Genomic DNA, 22,274 nt, shown 5'->3' on the forward strand with positions numbered 1-22,274 from the left:
GAACTGTATATATCTTTCTTGAATCAATACAATTACAGAGAAATAACTCCTATATATACATTTTCAAAAAAAAAAAAAACTCCTATATATACACATTGTAAGATACAGAAAAGGAAAGGCAATAATACTAAACCAAAAATACAAAGCTAAATTAAGGTAGGAAATATGCTAATATAGGTAGAATATATTCTATAATATATACGTTAACACTCTAGAATATATACGTTAACACTATTAATAAAAGTAAAATCCTCTTCTTCAACTTTCCTGCTCAAACTTTTCTTAATATTAATTTATTTATTTATTGGTAAAACAATTAATAAAGTTTAATTGGTAACAAAATGTTATACTATTAATAAAGTAAAATCCTCCTATTCTACTTTTCCCGCTCAAACTTTTATTAATATTAATTAATTAATTTATTGGTAAAACAATTACTAAAGTTTAATTGGTAAAAAAATGTTATACAGAAATTAACTTGCTGCAAATTAATTACAAAATTATAGATTAATTATTTAGTGATTGATTACACTATTATAGAATAAATTCCTTTTTAACTGTAATAATTTTAGTAATAAAATGAAAAAGAAATTCAATACCTTAGTTTGAGAAACGATTCTAAGGTTTCTGAAATTGAAACGCAGAACTAGATACAATAATCTGCCAAGTCTGTGCATTTATGTTAAAATGAGAAAAACAAACAGTAAAATTAAAGGATTAACACACAGCTGCCCACCGCCGACTGTGAGACTGACTTGAGGGTGACGACGGAGTCCGAGTGACGGCTACCTTAAACCTTAACGACCAGGCGAATAGGCTATGATCGACAGACGACTGGAAGACGGTTCTGAACTGTAAGTTGAACGAAGATTGGTCACTCACTATCTCCATTTATAGATGTGTGGTGGGCAATGGGCGGTTGGCAGCTGACGGTGCACAGTATAATCAGGCCAAAGGTTGTCTGAATGTCAAATGTTCATGTCTTAATATATGCAATTAACACACACACACACACACATACATATATATAGTCGCGTTCTGGTGCGAATGTCGCGCCGAGGTGCAAAATGCGAACCAATCAGCAGCGCGCGCCACGTGTCCAGATCTAGGTGCACATATAGTTATAATTAGGTGCACCTAGATGAAAGTAGGTGCACTTGTAGGTGAAAGTAGGTGCACTTGTAGGTGAAAATAGGTGCACCTGATCAATGAATGTTAACAAGGAAAAATTACATGCACTTGTAGGTGAAAGTAGGTGCACTTGTAGGGGAAAGTAGGTGCACTTGTAGATGAAAGTAGGACACGTTACGCGCGCTGATTGGTTCGTATTTCGCACCTGGGCGGCCATTCGCATGAGATCGCACCCCTATATATATATATATATATATATATATATATATATATATATATATATATATATATATATATATATATATATAATCACGCACCTTAAGCACAAAACTCACACACCTTAAGAAGGAAAACCACGCACCTTAAGTTTTAACAAATACTCACATTAAGCACATAACCCACGCACCTTAAGCACAAAAACCACGCACCTTAAGAAGGAAAATCAAGCACCTTAAATTTGACCTAGATGCAAAAATTATCAATTTGCCACCACGTTTTTTTCTTTAATTTTGGTAATTCTGAACGTTGATTTAAGCAAGATCAATGACTCAGATTTAACCGCACACCTGGGCGCACCAACCGCATTTGAACCTAATTATATATATAGCACGAAAATGATGAAATTTGCGGTTTTCTATACGATATCTACATGTTGACTATTAATTGGTCAATTATTTGCTCAAATTCAAGCAATGATAACATCAGAAAACATAATCGATCCAACTCAATTATTCAATTGCACTATATAATATTCGATGTTATAATTTACACAATTGTATATCTATCTAAATATTCTTTACATATTATACCAAATTAATTCCGTGCAACGCACTGGTGAAAATACTAGTTATATATTGTAGTATTATATAAGTTATTTCCTAAAATATAAATATCAAATTTATAAAAATAGTTTACATTATTATTATTTAATAATATAAATACCTAAAATCTAAATAAATCTAAGATTTTAGTTTGCACTTTGCGCATAAAAAATACTAGTGTGTGTGTGTGTGTGTGTATATATATATATATATATATATATATATATATATATATATATATATATATATATATATATATATATATATATATATGTATATATGTATGTATGTATGTATGTATGTATGTATGTATGTAGGATAAATGACTAAAATGTGTAGTCAAACTTGGGAAATTCCCAAACTTTGTCGCCTTTTTTTTTTGACAAAAATATGCAAAACTCCTTTGGGAGTTGCGTTTTTGGTGTTGTCCCGGCGTATTTTTTTTGTTTCGGTATTTCCGTAAAACGCAAGAGGTGGTTGCGTTTACGTATTCGTATACGTAAAACGCATTACCGAAATGCGTTTTCTAGGGGATACTGTATAGGTAAAAATGCAACTTACTCTTGCGCTTTACGTATTATACCGAAAACGCAAAAGTAAGTTGCGTTTATTGGATTTTTGTACAGGCGCTTTCCGGCAACCGCGAAGAAAACCACGGCGACGGCGAGAACCAGATTTGAAAACGTAAAACGCATCGTTGGTTGTCGTCAAATTCCACTTAAACCATCGTTGCAAGTCAAATGTTTTCCACTTTCCTGCGTCTTTCTATGCTCTCTTTTTGTCTGTCCCTTTCTGTTTTTATCTTCATTTTTTTTTCAATTTTGTCTGTTTTCTTACTCTGTATTATTATATATACCCTTGCCTGCCGCTTGAGTTTATGCATGTGTACTCGCCTGAGTTTAGTTTTTTCATTCTACGAAAATATACTCTGATATATAGGATCTTCAATTCAATCTGCTTGCTTGTTAGCTATTTCAATGGCGGCTAAAATCCATCCTCAGATATCTTCATCTTCCAATTCTTGTTCTAACTATGTGACTTCAAAAAGAGAAACACTTACGATATGGATGAAATCCTTGGTTTTCCATGGCAATGGTTGCACCGCCTATAATTCCAAAGGAGAAATCGTTTTCAGAGTCGAAAAACGCAATTCATTCTTGCGTTTTTCACAGAATTCCGGCGGACTAGCGCCGGTAAAAAGTCCGCATTTCGGAGTTGCGTTTTACGTATTTTATAGGATTATACGTAAAACGCATCTCCCAAATGCGTTTAAACGTATTCAATACGTCACATGAAAACGCATTTGGGAGTTGCGTTTTTCGTATACAATACGAAAAACGCAACTCGCAATTGCGTTTTAAGTAATTAACGAAAAAAAAAATACAGCTGGGACAGCTTCAAAAACGTAACTGGTAAAAGAGTTTTACATATTTCTGTCAAAAAAAAAGTCAGCACACATTTTGGGAATTTCTCATGGCCTTCTACACATTTTAGTCATTTATCCATGTATGTATGTATGTATGTATGTACACACTTATTAAAACTTGCCACATAAAGGAGACTATTTTGTGGTGGTAAATATAAAAGTATTTAGCATTGTCCTTCAAAATATTTCAATTGATAACTCAGATACTCTAAATTTAAAATCTAATTCGAATTTCGAATTTAATTTGGATTGTTCAAATTCCACTCTTAAATTTAGGCAAGACATGTTGCACCATGTCATATCAATTGCACTCACATATTTCTTTCATATATATATATTTATTTTCTTATCTTTTTAAATTGACATTTTAACCCGTTTACTAACTAAATATTTTTTTTTATTTTTTAAAAAATTAGAAAATTAGAGAATAGAAAAAAAAAAAAAAAAACAGATTTACTAGTACAGTTTTATATTTTGAAAACGGAAAACATTTTCTAGTCTTTTAAAAAATTGAAAAAAATTTTAAAATATATTTTGTAAATAGAAAGTAAAGTCATCTGTCATCTGTTTGGTTATATATCATTATACCACATTTTCACCATTATCTACTTACATAGTTTTTTTGAATGCTATCTACTTACATAGTTATTCATTACTATAATTATATTCATTATCATATTCTTTTACTTGTCACCATCTTCTATCTTTTATATTCGCATTTACTTATATAAACATAATTTATTTAATTACGCTTATAGTTAGACATTATTCACATTATTAAAACAAAAACTTGAACTCTATGCCAATTAAGGATTAATTTAACCTTTTTTTTCATGATAAATTTCTGGTAAATGCATGATTACATTGAAAAGAACATGACATATCACATATATGGTAACCTTTTATTACTGAAAATCGATGTATTTGCATATTTGAATACTTAATTAGCAAGAATCTTGAGGTCAACTTTTTTTTTTTTATTGTAAATTCAAATCTTGTACTTATACTGCAATCTAAAAAAGAGTTATTTCGTAGTAATTAATTATCAATATTCTTTTATTGTACTTATATAATAAAGTGATCTTTAACATTAGATGTATAAATAAATACATCAAATTTTGGCAAAGGCCTCGTGGCCAAGCGACATAGCTGTGGCTTCTCAAATAAGAGATTGAGAAAGTATGTATAAACAAAAAGTACATTGTAATAGAGTCAGTAGCATTCAAAAAAAAATACATCAAATTTTATTTTATTTGAGTTGAAATTTAAATTTACATGCAAAACATTGTTGAGGCCATTTATTCAGCAAATTATTGTGCGGACTATGATCCACAACAAAAAAAATACATTTTTAATATACTAAAAGTACATTATTCGTATAGTGTATGTGCATTATATAAAATAATATATACTTTCAATACTCAAATAATGTACTTTTCTTAAATACAATGTACATTTTTAATATACTAAAAGTACTTTATCTATGTATTGAATGTACATTATTTAATAATTTAATATATACAGTTGCATGGATCATGATTCTAAATGATTTCTCAATGCTCTGTTGGGCCGGCTTGTGGGAACCCTTAAGGTTGGGGTTCAACCTTTTCGGAGGAATGATTCCAAATGATTTGCATTTATTGATTTATTCCCTCCAAGTCACTATTATAGTAATCCTATTAGAATTAGTGTTGCTATATTATATTAGTACTCCTATTTGAATTAGTATTGCTATATTATCTTAGTACTCCTATTAGAATTAGTATTGCTATATTTTATATTATATTTCTGAAAATATTACATTGGGGAGATCAGAACACGACATCCTCGGCTCCACCGTGGGTTTTAACCACGGTTCTTTCCTTTATTATTATATTTTTTTAGGTAAATTATTTTCTTCACTTTTCTGCCATTCTCGTACTTGGATGTCTACATCAAATATAAGAAAATCAAAATGATTAGAATTTAACGAACTATCACTTTTGTCTTCTTTATGCTCACAACTGTCTCTAAATTCTTTTTTTTTTTTTTTTTTTTTTTTGTAATTAAACTCAAGAAATTAACCTGGTTTTCAAGATTCTAATTTTATAAAACCGTTTGATTTTTTTTTCCTCTGTTTCCAGTAAAGACGACTAGTTTCAAAGGTAAAAGTTAAAGGGTTCAGATTTTTTTGGGTTCTTTCCATTTTTGGGTTCTTTCGTTTGGAGATTGTATGTATTTTGGGTGTGAAATTTTGCATTAAAAATAAAAGGTTTTTTTTTATTCTTTTTAAAGATATTATTTCCAGAAAATATTGGGGTTTTAATGCTTTTAAAGAATTGTTCCTTTTGGCGAGTTAAATTGGGCAAGTGAGTAAAAGGGTTCTCTTTACAGGGGGAGAAGGGATAATATTATACCTAGTAGCCATACACTATTTCTCTGGTGGGTGCAGCATTCTCTTGAGATCTTAGAGGTTAGCTTTCTTGAATTCCTTTTCTCTATATCAAGTTTTATTTGTTTAATTAGTTTTTGATTTTTGTTTTGTTTCATTGCTGTAGCCTTTTTGTTTATGTTCAGTAAATATGTGTCTACTTCCCAAGAGAAGAGTTGCTCTGATCTTCTCTGTAAATGCCATTGTTGCTGGATGTGTTAAGGGCTTTAGCCGAATTCTACTGTAATTATATCAGTTGATGTTTCAGTCAATCTTAAACTCCCTGAAAGGTTAAGGGTTTTTTTTTTTTTTTTTTGTGATCATGGTGTATGATTAAGGATCATGAATAATCCAGAAACCACTTTGGGTACTTAGGATTATGGGCTTGAATAAGCCAAAAAGTGGTCTACAATCTGTAATCCATAATCTTTGTTAAACATGCAAAAAGTTGATTATTTAATCTATAAATCTAACTTATAAGCATTAAAAAGCACCCACAGAGAATCTGTTGAAGTTCTGGGTTGTGGAATGCAATGACCTTAGGTATCAAAGGATGGACAGACGGCCTGATATGACCTTAGAATTTTGGTGTGCTAAGATTTTAGTTGTAACTTGGATTTCTTGGGGTATTTGATCAGAAAGATAGTTTTCTTTTGCCCCTCTAGGAGTAACTTTTGTGAAGGGAAAGGTAGGGATGCAGAAATGTTCAGTTCACTCAATGTGGTGATCTTTCTTTTTGCTTGGTTCCGTTTTATTCTTGACCTTGTGGGTGACTCCCATTAGGAGAATTTTTATGTCAGAAAGAACGTGAAAAAACTCCATACATAACTAACCCGAAGATGCTGACATGGTGAGCATGTAAGCCAGCTCAATGGGAGGCTTTTCTGGTGTGGGATCCCAAATCGGAGATCGAAATGTCTCTCTAGACCTGTGGTTGTGTTCTTTCGCTTATAGAAAGAAATTTGTGTTATGTCTTCTTTTTCTTTTTCAGAATGACAGTTAGGCCAGCGGGCTTATAAACTTAACTACAAAATGGGCCAGAGGCATCTAGAATGGTGTTTTGAACTGGAAACCATCACGCTGCATCTTTTTTGTTAGAATGGGCCGGACGCAACTAGAAAATGAACAAGGGGCCATGGCAATGAACGAGTTGGGCCATAATGCATCTGGGTCGAATTAAAACTAAAATGTTGAATCCAACTAATTAGCTAGTTAAACCCGTAGCTTTATAAACCCATCCTTCCTCTCTTAATTTTCAATATTGGTATTCCAAATAAAATCACAGAAGAACAATGCTTTTGTTATTGTTCTTATTTTTCAGCACTAGACATATCGGGCTGCAATCTGCACACGGATTTGATTTGAACCTCGCTCTGTAGTTTGTCCAAGCATCTCAATTCCGTCCTCCTAGTTTATTTTCTTCTCAAATCCAATAGGATAAAAGTTTATTCCGCTCTTGTTTTTTCTTATTACCTCTCCAAACATTTCTCCCCTCGCAAGACCAATTAAATCAATAGGTTTCCACAACAGACTAAAAGGCTTCAAATTATCTACTTTCTTCCTGCACAAAATGTGGTTAACATACTTCCTCCTAGAGATACCAATTTCTTCACCTTTGCAATTAGATTTTTAATTTTTTCCAAGTAATGGAGCGACTGCCTTAAGTAAAATTTTGTTAGACAAAATTGACCTCCAAACATCCTAGTCAGCACTACACGTCTACACTGCCCCCTTTCCACCTGCTATTCTACTGCTTTGCTTTATTTCCTCTTTTAAATCTTTTATTTCATGACGGAAGATATGCCTTTTTCTCCCCGTTCTCTGGCTCTCAATTGCTCCTTCTTTCTTATTTGTATATATGCAAACTCTCTATGAATGCAGCAGCCCACGACACTAAATTAGAGGACAATATGTAAATGATTCAATTATTTTCAAATTCATATTCTAGAGTGGAGGACCTGGGGCGAAATGAGGGGGGTGGGGTTATATTAGTTTTGTGCATATTTTTGTTATTATTGTTGTTATTGTTCTTATTCTTGTTTTGTTGTTGTTATTAGTATAATGGTTATTATTTCTGAGTTCAAACAAAATTAGACAGTTTCGTGTACTTGGACTTAGTTTGGGAAATGTATATTTAACTAACACTTTGCGTAACTTTATGCTATATAATGGTAGTTGAAATGCATTTCTGTTAAATTTGATTGAAACTTGGGTCAGGTTTAGATTTGGGAGTAATGGATAACAATTAACCACACGGTGGTTTAGTTCAAATAATGGTGACGGAAAAGTAGCTTAATAATGGCTGAAAAGAGTTACAAATTAAGCATATCGACGGGAAAGTGAACCCTTATGCTAACAAAAGGGTGACGCACCATGATCACCTTTCATATGGCCTCTATCTTTTTGAAACCCCCCGGAAAGCATTTTACCTAGACAGCTAGACTTTACGCAAATACCATTCAAGTCACCTACTCGAGATTTAATTAATATGTTATCTTAGTCTTTCATTATCCCCTGAATGTAAAAAATAAAAAATCAAAAAAGAGCCCTTGATAAAGAGGAGCTCAATGGATTGGAGATTGATAGATCTATGGGTGGTAAGTAAGGGTAAGCATGAAATTATTTGATAACTTAGAGAGGATCTATTAAATTATTATTTAGTTACTTCTAATAGAAACTAACAATGGCTTCTTGCATATGGTTCAAATCTCTAAGATATGTTAAGTTTCGAATAGATGGTGTTAAGCACTTGAATTTGATTATACACGTGTTATTATTAGCTTAATTCATTGATAGAAATATTTTCATAAATGTACTATCTGAACATAGACACGTATTCCTTTTCATCTTTGCGCCAATTTGTGTAGATTTAGGCGATTTTTGAAGAGTGTCTATCCTTATCGCATTATTAATGTCTATTTCTGCCCTTTCCCCATCAGATTGTCAGTTACATCTACTGGTTTTGGTAGGTTGCAGATTGGAATTGAATGCTCGAGATTTCCATAATCTGCCGCACGTAGGCTTTTCCCTTCAGCAAGCTTAAATACCAGAGCACAGAAGCATTTCCGTTCAATATCCATTGTCACTCAGTCGGTCACTCCCAGTCATTGAACAGAGAATACTATACTTGTGAAATTCTGAGAGTTTATATATGCTCCAGACTGGAATCATAACTGTTTAAAGAGCATGAAGGTTTGATCTTTGTTTTAAGCATTTTTTTCTCCATTATATGCTTTCTGAATCCATATTTGTGCTATGTATATTTGAAAAAAAAATGGAGTTTTACCTCATATTTTTCATGAAGGAAAGAAATAGTGAAAGGAAAGAGATCTGCACAAGACTCTACTGAGTAAAAATTTTGGTGTTTACTATTTATCAGATTTAGTAACCACATCTGGATTATTTTCTGTTATATCTCCAGTTACTTGTTGGATTTTTTATCAAGAAAAATATATATTTTGTATTTATTCTCTGCAAGGAGCGATGTTTCTCAAGTTACATTTATTTACATGGTCTAGTGTGTAGTTTACAGTGATTCGTTGATTATTAATATATAATACTCATAGAGAAAACACAACATAAAGAAGATCTTGGTGAAATTCCTTGCATAAAGCAAATTCTTAGCGTAATTGCATAAATGTCACTTCATATTTCTTAACCTTGTTCTCCTAAGATATTCCTTGCATTGCCTCGATCCTTTCATGTGAACTGGTCTTAACTCTGCAATTTGTTCACAGGAACGCCCTCCAAGACAAGCTGTAAAAAACAGGAGCAATCTTGAAAGTTCAGGCAGCCCTTCGAATCTAAAGGTACAAGAATAACTGCAAGATGTTCTCAATATCATTTAACTTGGAGTTCGTTGATATCCTCCAGTAAATCTTTGACATCGTAATAATTATCTAATCTATTTAGGTTTATTCGTTTCCCACTTTTTTTCAGATCTTGGAGCAGCCATCAGCAAGATGGAATCCTCTTGAAGCACGTCGACCAATCCTAGATGAAGCTCCTGTATTCTATCCAACGGTTGAGGTAAAATTCTCAGTTGAAGAATTCCGTTATTAACTTATTATTATGTTCTGTCTGTTTGGTTGATATAAGATGCTCTTTTATGGTGTAATTGATCAGGAGTTTCAAGATACCATTGGCTATATTGCAAGTATACGCCCGAAAGCAGAGGCATATGGCATATGTAGGATTATACCGCCCTCATCTTGGAGTCCACCTTGCCCTCTCAAAGAGAAGAATGTGTGGGAATGCAAATTTTCTACCCGAATCCAACAAATTGATGTGCTTCAGAATAGGGAGCCCATGAGAAAGAAAAGACAGCGCAAGAGGAGACGAAGGGGACAATCCAAGGCGAGATCTGTTCGGAGATGTCCTGGCTCTGAATCAAATGTTTCTGACAGTGAAGAGAAATTCGGGTTTCAATCTGGACCTGACTTTACGCTCAAGGAATTTCAGATATTCTCTGATGGGTTTAAAGAACGTTATTTCGGGGTAAAGATTGCAAAAGAAGGAATGTCTGATAGGTCTGGACAGGAAAATGAACGGAAGCCATCTATTGAAGATATTGAAGGTGAGTACTGGCGCATTGTTGAGAAGTCAACAGATGAAGTTGAGGTACGAGAACATCGAACAATATTCTTATTCCTTTGATACACACACACACACACACACACACACACACACACATTTGTTTAATTAGATCATAGGTGTTCTCATATTCTAAACACTAGGTGTACTATGGGGCTGATCTGGAAAGCGGAGTATTTGGCAGTGGCTTCAAGGCTTCATCGTTTGCAACTAAGAGTTCATCAGATGAATATGTAGCTTCAGGTTGGAATTTGAACAATTTCGCACGCCTGCCAGGGTCTGTCCTGTGCTTTGAAGAGTGCGATATCTCGGGAGTTGTAGTGCCATGGCTCTATGTTGGAATGTGTTTCTCATCGTTTTGTTGGGTATGTAATTTTCTCGGTTACATCACTTATTGTACTCAAAATTTCAATTTATTTCGTTGTGATTCTGTGTGGTTCTTTATTCGTTTTTTTTTTTTTTTTCCCACTTCATCAAAACCATTTGCTTTGTTTCTTGTGCTGACAATATATTTCCATTCTTGATTATCTGGAAAGCATGTCGAGGACCACCATCTCTACTCACTCAATTATTTACACTGGGGGGATCCGAAGATATGGTATGGAGTGCCCGGAAGTCATGCTACTGCACTGGAGGATGCAATGAGGAAGCATTTGCCAGATCTCTTTGAGGAGCAACCTTTCCTGCTTAATGAACTAGTAAGTAATTAATAGCCAGTTTTAGTTTTGTTTAGAGATAAGTAGCAGATCATGTGGACCTGGTATGACTATGGATATCTCACCTCAACTTTTGTGGTTTGCTCTAGCAATATCATTCCCAGTTTTCTATTTTAACTCCCTCCCTAATCACTTTCAAGCTAGTCTTCTAGAGTCCTAGTCTATCCAAGTACTATTCACCTAGGCAGCATTGAGATTATTTTGGGGTGGCAAGGGAAACCCGCAGTCACTATCCGAGGGCATGCACTGGATAAACCCCACCTTGTGACCCTAGCCGGCAAAGGACCTCAAGGAGGTAAACCAGCCTAGGTTGCCCAGAATTGACCGGCTCAAACCAAGAGAATTGGGATTCGAACTCGTGACCTTGTGGTTACAAGTTTGTATCCTTAGTCATCTTGGCTGGGGCTACCCCAGCATTGAGATTATTTTGGGGTGGCGAGGGAAACCAGCAGTCACTACCCGACTGCGTGCACTGGATAAACCCCGCCTTGTGACCCTAGCCGGCAAAGGACCTCAAGGAGGTAAACCAGCCTAGGTTGCTCAGAATTGACCGGCTCATACCAAGAGAACTGGAATTCGAACTCGTGACCTTGTGGTTACAAGTTTGTATCCTTAGTCATCTTGGCTGGGGCTACCCCAGCATTGAGATTATTTTGGGGTGGCGAGGGAAACCAGCAGTCACTACCCGACTGCGTGCACTGGATAAACCCCGCCTTGTGACCCTAGCCGGTAAAGGACCTCAAGGAGGTAAACCAGCCTAGGTTGCTCAGAATTGACCGGCTCATACCAAGAGAACTGGAATTCGAACTCGTGACCTTGTGGTTACAAGTTTGTATCCTTAGTCATCTTGGCTGGGGCTACCCCAGCATTGAGATTATTTTGGGGTGGCGAGGGAAACCAGTAGTCACTACCCGACTGCTTGCACTGGATAAACCCCGCCTTGTGACCCTAGCCGGCAAAGGACCTCAAGGAGGTAAACCAGCCTAGGTTGCCCAGAATTGACCGGCTCAAACCAAGAGAGCTGGGATTCGAACTCGTGACCTTGTGGTTACAAGTTTGTATCCTTAGTCATCTTGGCTGGGGCTACCCCAGCATTGAGATTATTTTGATCAAAGAAGTTTTGTCAGTTGCCATTGACATTTTTTTATCTTCTTACCTGGGAATGTGTACAATTTTGAACTCTTTGGAGGCGTTAATTCATTTGTGTTTATTTATTTTTGTTAAAGGTTACTCAGTTGTCTCCTTCAGTCTTGAAGTCGGAGGGAGTACCGGTCTACCATGCTGTACAGCACTCTGGGGAGTTTGTTCTGACATTCCCAAGAGCCTATCATTCTGGATTTAACTCTGGGTTCAATTGCGCGGAGGCTGTAAACGTGGCCCCTGTGGATTGGTTAGAGCATGGACAAGTAGCAATCGAGCTCTATAGTAAACAACGTCGCAGAACTTCACTGTCACATGATAAGTTGCTCATAGGTGCAGCAAGAGAAGCCGCCCAGGCACTATGGGAATTATCGTTTCTTGAGAAAGAAAATCCAAGAAACTTGAGGTGGCAGATGGTCTGTGGGCAGGATGGAATATTGACAAAAGCAATTAAGGTAAACAACCAATTGATCCATTAAAGCAAACAACAATCCTTACATATGCGTTTAAGGTTATGCATACATGTGAAAAACTGTATCTTAAAAATGCTTTTTTTAATTCTGGGTTTTGCTCGTTTACAGAAAAGGGTTCAAATGGAAGAGGAAAGGATAAAGCGGCTATCTCCTGTTCTATCTCTTAAATACATGGGCCGAGATTTTGACTTGAAGAGCGAGACAGAATGTTTCGAGTGCTTCTATGATTTGCACCTATCTGCTGCTAGTTGCAATTGTTCCCCGGAAAAGTTTGCATGCCTTGAACATGCAAATCTTATTTGCTCGTGTAATCCAGAAAATAAACTCGTTGTTCTCCGCTATACCTTAGATGACTTCAAAACGCTGGTTAAAGCATTGGAAGGAAACTCCGATGCAATGAAAATGTGGGTTGCCAAGGATTTCTGTGGTGCTCGAGATGCGGGGAAGGATGTTAGAGAGGAATTCGCGAGGTCAGATGGCCAGCCGCCATCTAATTTACGTGCACCTCGCGACATGGCAAATGAGGTTAAAGCTGAAATCCATGCCATAGCTGATGGGAATACTTCTGGGAATGGTCGTGAATTTGATTTGAACGAAAACTGTTTGTCCAGTGATAATGAAGTCAGTCCGCCACAAATGTCCAATAGCTCCAACAACTCCGTTGATTTAGAGATGGTTGACGTTTCAGAATCTACAAGGCCGAAAGGAAATAATTTTTCACTATTCCCGGAAAACAGAAACCTAGGTGCCAATATAAACGCCTCTAGCTCACATGATTCCGAGAATGGAATGAAGTTATTTGGAATCGATCTCTCTGCAAGATCGCTTCCAAGCTTTACGTTTAATGGAGAACAGAAAACAGGAGTTGTTGACAGTTCAAAGGTCGTTTCTCTTCAGAATTCAAGCTTTCAAGTTGAGCCAATCAATTACGGGTCTGTTAGAAAGCAATGGTGTGATAAGAGGACCATATTCCCTAAAGGTACACCATTTTTTAAAGATTTAATTCTGATTTCGACCTTTTCTAACACTATAAACTTTGACAGGATTTCAAAGCCGTGTAAAGTTTTTCAGTGTTTTTGATCCAACGAAATACACCAGTTATATATCTGAGGTTTGTGACGGTGGACTTCTTGGACCTCTATTTAAGGTAAATCTCGGGCCAAAAAACGAAAACCCTTTTGTCAAGTTTTTATCTATGTACAGGCTTGATTGAAATGTTTATGCCCATCCCTCACTTTTTGAGATGCATTTCAGGTGACTTTAGAACACTGTTCTACTATAAGCTATACATGTTCTTCAGCTGAGAAATGCTGGGAAATGATGGTGCAGAGACTGAACAACGAAATAATGAGGCAAACCGTTTTAGGGAAGCAAGGACTCCCCCCGTTGCAAACTGGAGATAGAATTAACGGGCTTGAAATGTTTGGGTTCTTATCCCCGCATATCATTAAGGTAAAAAGTCTCTTTTATATGCTTCGTGTTTGTCCATTCAACACTATCTACTTTTGTTTCCCCATGTGGCTTCTCTCTGTTTGAGACCTAGGACAGATTGAGGCTTTGCTTCTATACGTGGTACTTTGGAATAGAATCCAATCAGTTCGTTAGTCTAACCCATGACTTTATAAACTCATATGTTTTTTCAATGTGGATACTTAACAATTCCCTCAAGTGGACAACTAGACCATTTTGAATCTAACCAGTTGACCACATAAAATTGTATTGGACCTTACCCCTGAAACGAAACCAAAGTGGACCGAACAAGCGGGCTTATGAAAGCTTGGACGCTACCAATACCACAGGTAGACAATCGGGTGAACACAAAGTGGATATAAGAGACTTTGATATATCTTATAAACTAAGATTGGGTCAAGGTCACTCAACTGGGCTATAATGCACATGGGCCAAACCACACTGAAGATTGAATCCAATTAATTAGCTAGTCTAACTCATGATCTTATAAACCCATATGTTCTTTCTCATGTTTCTCAATGTGGACTCTTTACAGAATGGATTAGAGATTTTGTGATCCATCCACCATTTTTGCATTAAACCATCTTTCTTATTTCTGTTTATGTGCAGGAGATTGAATCGCTTGATCCTGACCATGAATGCATGGAGTACTGGAGTCAGAAGCTGCAGCCTCCGGGATTTAGCCAGCACGATGTCAAACCAAGCTCAAATGTCGAGGAAAGAAGCCAAGATTCTGGAGTCGATTTGGCCGCTAAACGAATACTAGGTAGCAATAGTCATTTATCTGATGACAACGTGAAAACTGCGCTGCATAGATTTTTCAGTAAAGCAAATCCACAAGAGTTGGAGATGATGCATAGAGTATTGTGCAGCGGATCAAGTAGCCCGGACTGGAGAACAGCAGTTGCTGTCCTGGATGAGATGCAGAAGAAAGGTGAAACAAAACATAGGGACTAATCATTTCTTTTGTTCTTAAGGTTCATATCTTCAGCTATAGATCCCATTTAAAAAAAAAAAAAAAAAAAAAAGAAAAGCAAAAAGAAAAAAAAAAAAGAAAGAAACTCCCATCATAAAGATATAGAGTTCCTGCCATAGGTTTCAAGCAGATAGCATCATATAGAAGAAAAATGTTAGGCTTTGAGGTCTTCTTTTGCATGTTGCAGAACAATCAATTGTTGTTTTTAGTAATTTTACAGTGTTTTACTTCTCTTCATGTTTGACTATGTACAATAGTTTCAATCTGCAATATGGATGGCCTCATTCTTATGAGATTCAACAAGTTTTTGAAGTGTTATTACTTATTATAGGCATTCACTCTGTTGGGCATTGTTCGGGTTGACCGAGTTTAGTTAATGTCCCTATTTATCACCAATTGATTTTAAGAAGGGGAGATATATACTGGACATGTTCGGTAAATGGCAGATCAACCAAAATTTTGACGGATTCGTCTCTTTAGTGTTTTGACCTTTATCAAAACGCTAAAGATTTTGACGGACTCCAAATTGCACTTAGCGTTTTGAAGAAAGATTTTTCTTTTCTCCAAAACACCCCTGTATTTAAAAAAATAAAATATTTACTATGGAGTCATTTCGGCTCCGTGAATGCAAGAGTCAGTTTGGCTGGCTCACTGCTTGCCCATCAATGGATGTACAAGCTTTATGTTTAACTTGGAGCCTCCTCAAGGCTCTCATACCACTTTTCCTACATTGGCAAAATCGGTTAGCTCCCCTTATGTTTTTTTTTTTTTTTAATTTCTTTATAATTTCTTTTATTAAATAATAATAATTATTATTATAGGCATTCACTTTGTTGGGCATCATTCGGGTCGACCGAGTTTAGTTAATGTCCCTATTTATCATCAATTGATTTTAAGAAAAGGAGATAAAATATTGGACATGTTTAGTAAATGGCAGATCAACCAAAATTTTGACAGATCCGTCTCTTTATTGTTTTGACCTTTGTCAAAACGCTAAAGAAAGTGTTTGGTTATTCAGTGGTTTGCTCCAAACCGCTGAAAATGCAAACGCTGCAATTTGCAGCGTCTGCACTTAGCGTATTGAATAAAGGTTTTTCTTTTTTCCAAAACACCCCTGTATTTTTACCCAAAAAAAAAAAAAAATGTTTACTGTGGAGTCGTTTCGTCTCTGTGAATGCAAGAGCCAGTTTGACTGGCTCACTGCTTGGCCACCAACGGATATACAAGCTTTATGTTTAACTTGGAGCCTCCTCAAAGCTCCTATGCCACTTTTCCTACATTGGCAAAATTGGTCAGCTCCCCTTATGTTTTATTTTTTTAATTTCTTTTATTAAATAATAATAATAATAATAATATTAATAATAATAATAATAATATTATTATTATTATTATTATTATTATTGTTATTATTATTGTTATTAGTATTAGTATTAGTATTATTATTATTATTATTATTATTATTATTATCATTATCATTATCATTATCATTATCATTATCATTATCATTATCATTATCATTATCATTATCATTATCATTATCATTATCATTATTATTATTATTATTATTATTATACCATTTAAGTCATTTTACATGTTAATCGCTAACATAAACAGTTAATTTTACCAAACATTTTTTACCAATCACTAATGCAATTCACTGGTCAAACCTGCTAATATAATTCGCTATTTGCTAACCGCTAACATAATCTGCTAACCTCTAATTGCCAAACAAGGCTGTTAATCGTGAATTTTTTTCTCATGTTTCTTTAATTTAACTAAACATTTATAGATACAGTAATTTTTTGTTTTTTTTTTTAAATTTAGTTTTAATCTCTGAGTTATAAAATAATAGTATTAGTTTTATCTCTAGTTAACATGGTGTTGAAAAAGCACTCCTAATTAGTCACTAAGGTGACATATTTAGTCATTTTGATGAATGTCATTATTTTGAATGAAAAAACGTTAAAGTATTTATAGCATGAGTTATAGTCGATGACAATTTAATAATTTTTCATTACTACAAATATTTCTTTCAATTATTAACAATCTATTCTTACATTATGAATACACTAAACCATAACATGTACATGTTATCTTCCATCCAAAATTGACTAAATCATCTATAAAGATCATCTCAAGTGTGGAAATTACTAGGACCAAAAGAAACACGACTTGCAAGTTTCAAAATTTTAAATTGTAAATTATGGTTTTTGTTAATAGCATTTATATTTGGGCAATGATCATTCAAAGTACTTGATTGTGAAAATGAAAAGTACAATGGTAATCCCTCTCAATTAAAAAAGTATTGAACTGCATCAATTTGTGGAGGAATAGTTTAAGGATTAATATTTGATACACCGCCAGTGTATAGATGCTATACACTGGTGGTGAATGAGGAGATGACACATCATTAAAGAATAAAATCAATGTTAATCGGGTCCTTTTTTGCAAAATATCTAAGACTTGTATTCTTTTAGGAAACTCTTTTATTTATAATTAACAAAATATATCTACTTTCCAAAACATATTTATTACTTAATTATTATATATTTAATTATCTAATTAGAAATAATGAAAACCATTCTTTTATTTTTAATTATCACGTATCACAAATATTAATCCTGTACGTATCACTTATACTAATAATAATAATAATAATAATAATAATAATAATAATAATAATAATAATAATAATAATAATAATAATAATATCATTCCTGTAAAAAAAAATTCAACATACATTCATTATCTAATTATTTCTTCTTTTGTTTTAAAAAATTATTTCTAAATTATTATATTTATAACTAAATTACAACCTTAGTCACAATTAGAAATAATTGTCACATCTTGTAAGAATATATATATATATATATATATATATATATATATATATATATATATATATATATATATATATATATATATATATATTCAATAATGTATAAAATCAACACTTAATAAAATATTATGTAATAGTCAAATTATATCTTAAAACTTATTAAAAAGTTATAATGTAATACACTCCATACAACAATATCCAATAATGTAAAAAATTAAATTTGCAAACTAGGACGATGAAACATAAAACGAGCCACATTTCTTTATGTCTTCATTATTCTCATCAAAATCAGTTCTTTTCATTTGTCCCAATTGGCGATTGTTGTCCATCTGCAATTAAATTCTACAATAAGAGATTAGAGAATTATTATTATGAACATTAAATAATATTTAAAAATAAAAAATTTAAATGGAACTATAAAATAAGTTCATACTACATACCATATTTTTATTTTTCAGTGTACAAGTATGCTTGGTATGCCCTTTCTTTTTGCAAGTTGAACATGTAACTCCATTACTTTTAAGCTCTAAAGCTCCTTTCATTCTGATAGACTGAGGACGACCTTTAGTAGTCACACGAGGAGGATCGCGCATTGCTACATTATTATCATCATCATCTTGATGACTTATGATGCTTGTCAAACAACCAGTGCTACTAGTTATGCCATCATCAATCTTCAATGCATCTAACTTTTTGAATAAACATTGCATGCCTTCTATTGTGGTGTCATAATGCTTTTTTGAACGTGAAACTTTTTCAGAAAGTTGTAATGAGTGAACCATGATATTATTAAACAATGTTGTTGAACACATATTGACATCACTCATCTCTTCTTTATTTGATGTGCTTGTAATTTCTCCCTTTTTAGCATCTGTTGTCCACCTTTTTAAAATGTAGTGCTTCGGTAAAGAGTACACATTTTTCTTGATAAGAACCATCAACTGATGTCTACAAAGGATGCCCAAAAATTCAAACATGTGACATGAGCACTCTATGGTTGTTGACGAACTCATGAATGTCACTATGTACTCTGATTTTTCTTTGTCAAACTCATGCACCCTATATACAGACTCATGCTCAATAGTAATAATTTTTTTTGCAACAAATTGCTGAGAATGAATCAATTCGTCTTGAAACATTCTAAACCTCTTTCTTGTATAAACATTTGAAGCTTCTTCCTCCATTGGGTACAATGTCTTTAAGATAGGTTTTGAATTCAATGTTTTGAAGGTTTTCTCCCTTTCTTTATTGTACCTTGCGTCAAGAGCCTTGTCATATTGAACAACAAACTTACTTATTGGTGTATTAGCATTTATATAATCTTTAAAGTACTTATTCATACTTTCACTTCTTTGAGTAGTAGACATTCCAGCACAAAAACTAGTAAGTACATAAGCAGGAATCCATTTTTCACGAATGGAATACAACTTCTCAAGCCAACTATTTCATCGTAAACCATACTTGTCAAGAATTTTTTCCCATTCTACTTCAAAGTCATTCGGGATATATATCCTATGGATACAATGTGAAAATTGAAACTTAAAATCATCAAACTTATGATAAACATGGCTAAGATTTTTAGGAAATTTTTTCTCAATATGCCACATGATGATGTGCAGTATTGGCAAGACCTTTGCAATTGCAGTAGTTATAACTGTATCTTATATCTGTAATTATTGTTTTTGGATGGCATCCATCCATTGCTCCTAACCAAGTATTCAATAGCCAAACAAATGCTTCCACTGTCTCATCCCATAATAAAGCACAACCAAATAAAATGGACTGGTGATGGTGATTGACTCCAGTGAAAGGAACAAATGGCATTTTATACCTATTTGTCAAATAAGTTGGGTCAAAAGTCACAACATCTCCAAAAAATTTATAAGCCACTCTAGACCTTGAATCTACCCAAAAACAATTCGCTAGTTGACCTTCTGTGTCCATTTGTATTGCATAAAAAAATCCTGGATTTTTAGATTGACACTCCTTAAAATAATTCAACATTGCTTGTGCATCTCCTTTCTCAAGTTGCTTTTGCCTTTTGTTACTTAAATAATTTTGAATATCTCGCTCAGTACAACCGACCCTATCTATTCCTCCAGATTCAGTAACCAAAACTGACATTATTTTACTAGGACGAATTCCAGATTCATCAAGCACGTCAATCAAATTTCTTTGAGATTTTGTCCTCTTTCTATGAACTCGATGAAATCGAGCACTACTAGAAGAAGCAAGCACATGATTATGATCTCTAGTAAATTTAGATATTATCCATTTGTCTTCGTCTTTTCTAGATACATAAATCATGGCTTTGCATCCCATGCGTGTTTCATCAGATGGAGGTTTTTTCTTATTGTCTCGCTCTAAATATTTTTTTGCACGGTAACCTTCTTTTGAACAAACAAACTCTTGTCCAATAACCATTTGATTCTTTCTAGACTTTTGTATGCGGTTTTTGCGAATTTCAAAACCTTCTTGTTTTGCATAATTAGTATAGCACATTAAAGCATCATCTAGTGATTGAAACTCCATTCCAATACATAACTCTATTGTCTCATTATTCACATCACTCTGCACTGGCATTTTGTTCAATCTCAACTATATTAAATTCACCACTATTCACTAATTCATCATGATTGCTTTCACTCAATTCTGTAGTAATTTCACAACCATGATCTTCTTCAATTTCAACTATATTATGGTCTTTATTATCATGGAAAGTAGCCATCATTAATCTATAAAGAAATATATAAATGGATTAGAACACAAGTAAACCCATGAATAGGAGCATATTTCAGTTTAAAGACTATTGTCACCAAGTACCAAAATAGTAAAAAGAGAAAACATATGAGAGGTGAAAAATATAGTCATTACAATGTTCATCATTGTTAGCCACTAACAAAATTATACATATTATGCTCCTAAAATTGGAGACCCAAAACGCATAAATCAAGTTCCAAACTCAATCTTTCCACTTTATATCAAAACTATAGTTTTTTAGAGTTTACAAATTAAAATAATAATAATAATATTATTATTATTAATAACTTACAAGAGGCATTCAAAAAAAAAAAAAAAAAAAAAAACTTACAAGAGAATTTCAACAATAAAAAATAGATATAAAAAACAACTTACCTGAAGAGAACTCTTTACTAATAGAATACTGATAAAGATTCAGACAGAGAAAAACGATGACAGGTTGGGTTCTTCTAACAGAGAAAATTTGGATTTTGATGAATATATTTTCTTACAAGATGTTGCAATTGTTTCTAATAGTGACTAAGGTTGTAATTTAAATTTAGGAGTTTAGAGGTTTAAATAGATTTAGGAGTTAAGATACATATAGAAAATTAGATGATTTTTGTTAATTAAAATTAAAGTATTGTTAGTTATAAATATAATAATTTAGAAATAATTTCTTAAAACAAAAGAAGAAATAATTAGATAATGAATGTATGTTGAATTTTTTTACAGGAATGATATTTAGAAATTTATTATTATTATTATTATTATTATTATTATAAGTGATACGTACAAGATTAATATTTGTGATACGTGATAATTAAAAATAAAAGAATGGTTTTCATTATTTCTACTTAGATAATTAAATATATAATAATTAAGTAATAAATATGTTTTGGAAAGTAGATATATTTTGTTAATTATAAATAAAAGAGTTTCCTAAAAGAATACAAGTCTTAGATATTTTGTAAAAAAGGACCCGATTAACATTGATTTTATTCTTTAATGATGTATTATCTCCTCATTCACCGCCAGTGTATAGCATCTATACACTGGGCGGTGTATCAAATATTGACAAACATTCATTTGAGTTATAAGGAAAAAAAAAAAAAAAAAAATCAAACTGTAAATACAATTTTGTCATTTTTATATTAATATTGTTTAGGTTTCAAACCAAAATAATTTTTTCCATCAAAATAAAGACTAGATGTCATACCTTAAATATTAAACACTTTGTGCTCATATGACATCTATGTGGTTCTCCTTGACGGAAGGTCACAGGATTAAACCTTGGTGGTGGCGACTGACGTATTGACCAATTATCTTGTAATAGAGTCAATAAAAAAAAAAAAAAAAAAAAAAAAAAAAGAGTTAATACCTAAAATCGTCCTCGACTATAGTGATTTTTCTCAATTTCGTCCTAAACGACTTTGGTGACCTAATATCGTCCTAGACTTTTGTGTTTCGCTCAATTTAGTCCCAGACTTTTGTGTTTTTGCTCAATTTAGTCCCTCATTTGTTATTCTGTCCATTTGGT

The 22,274-nt window shown here is 33.5% G+C and overlaps 2 protein-coding genes across 2 annotated transcripts; one reads left to right on the plus strand and one right to left on the minus strand.

The window, feature by feature from the left end:
- Positions 1-5,399: 5,399 nt before the first annotated feature.
- Positions 5,400-15,472, plus strand: LOC109174126 (lysine-specific demethylase JMJ18-like). Its single transcript, XM_019323421.1, has 13 exons — positions 5,400-5,522; positions 5,752-5,830; positions 8,758-8,980; positions 9,526-9,597; positions 9,728-9,817; positions 9,914-10,408; positions 10,525-10,746; positions 10,918-11,079; positions 12,324-12,692; positions 12,819-13,689; positions 13,754-13,857; positions 13,965-14,162; positions 14,790-15,472. Exons 3-13 carry the CDS (start codon positions 8,975-8,977, stop codon positions 15,135-15,137), a joined length of 2,937 nt encoding a protein of 978 aa, XP_019178966.1. The 5' UTR covers positions 5,400-5,522; positions 5,752-5,830; positions 8,758-8,974; the 3' UTR covers positions 15,138-15,472.
- A 2,750-nt stretch (positions 15,473-18,222) lies between these two features.
- LOC109174063 (protein FAR1-RELATED SEQUENCE 5-like) lies at positions 18,223-20,578 on the minus strand. Its single transcript, XM_019323356.1, has 3 exons — positions 19,827-20,578; positions 18,436-19,435; positions 18,223-18,324 (listed from the first exon to the last, which is right to left on the minus strand). The coding sequence occupies exons 1-3, from the start codon at positions 20,576-20,578 to the stop codon at positions 18,223-18,225; spliced, it is 1,854 nt and encodes a 617-aa protein (XP_019178901.1).
- Between the last annotated feature and the right edge of the window lie 1,696 nt (positions 20,579-22,274).

The sequence above is a fragment of the Ipomoea nil genome, unplaced genomic scaffold (assembly GCF_001879475.1).
Source record: "Ipomoea nil cultivar Tokyo-kokei standard unplaced genomic scaffold, Asagao_1.1 scaffold0519, whole genome shotgun sequence".
NCBI classification, from domain to species: domain Eukaryota; kingdom Viridiplantae; phylum Streptophyta; class Magnoliopsida; order Solanales; family Convolvulaceae; genus Ipomoea; species Ipomoea nil.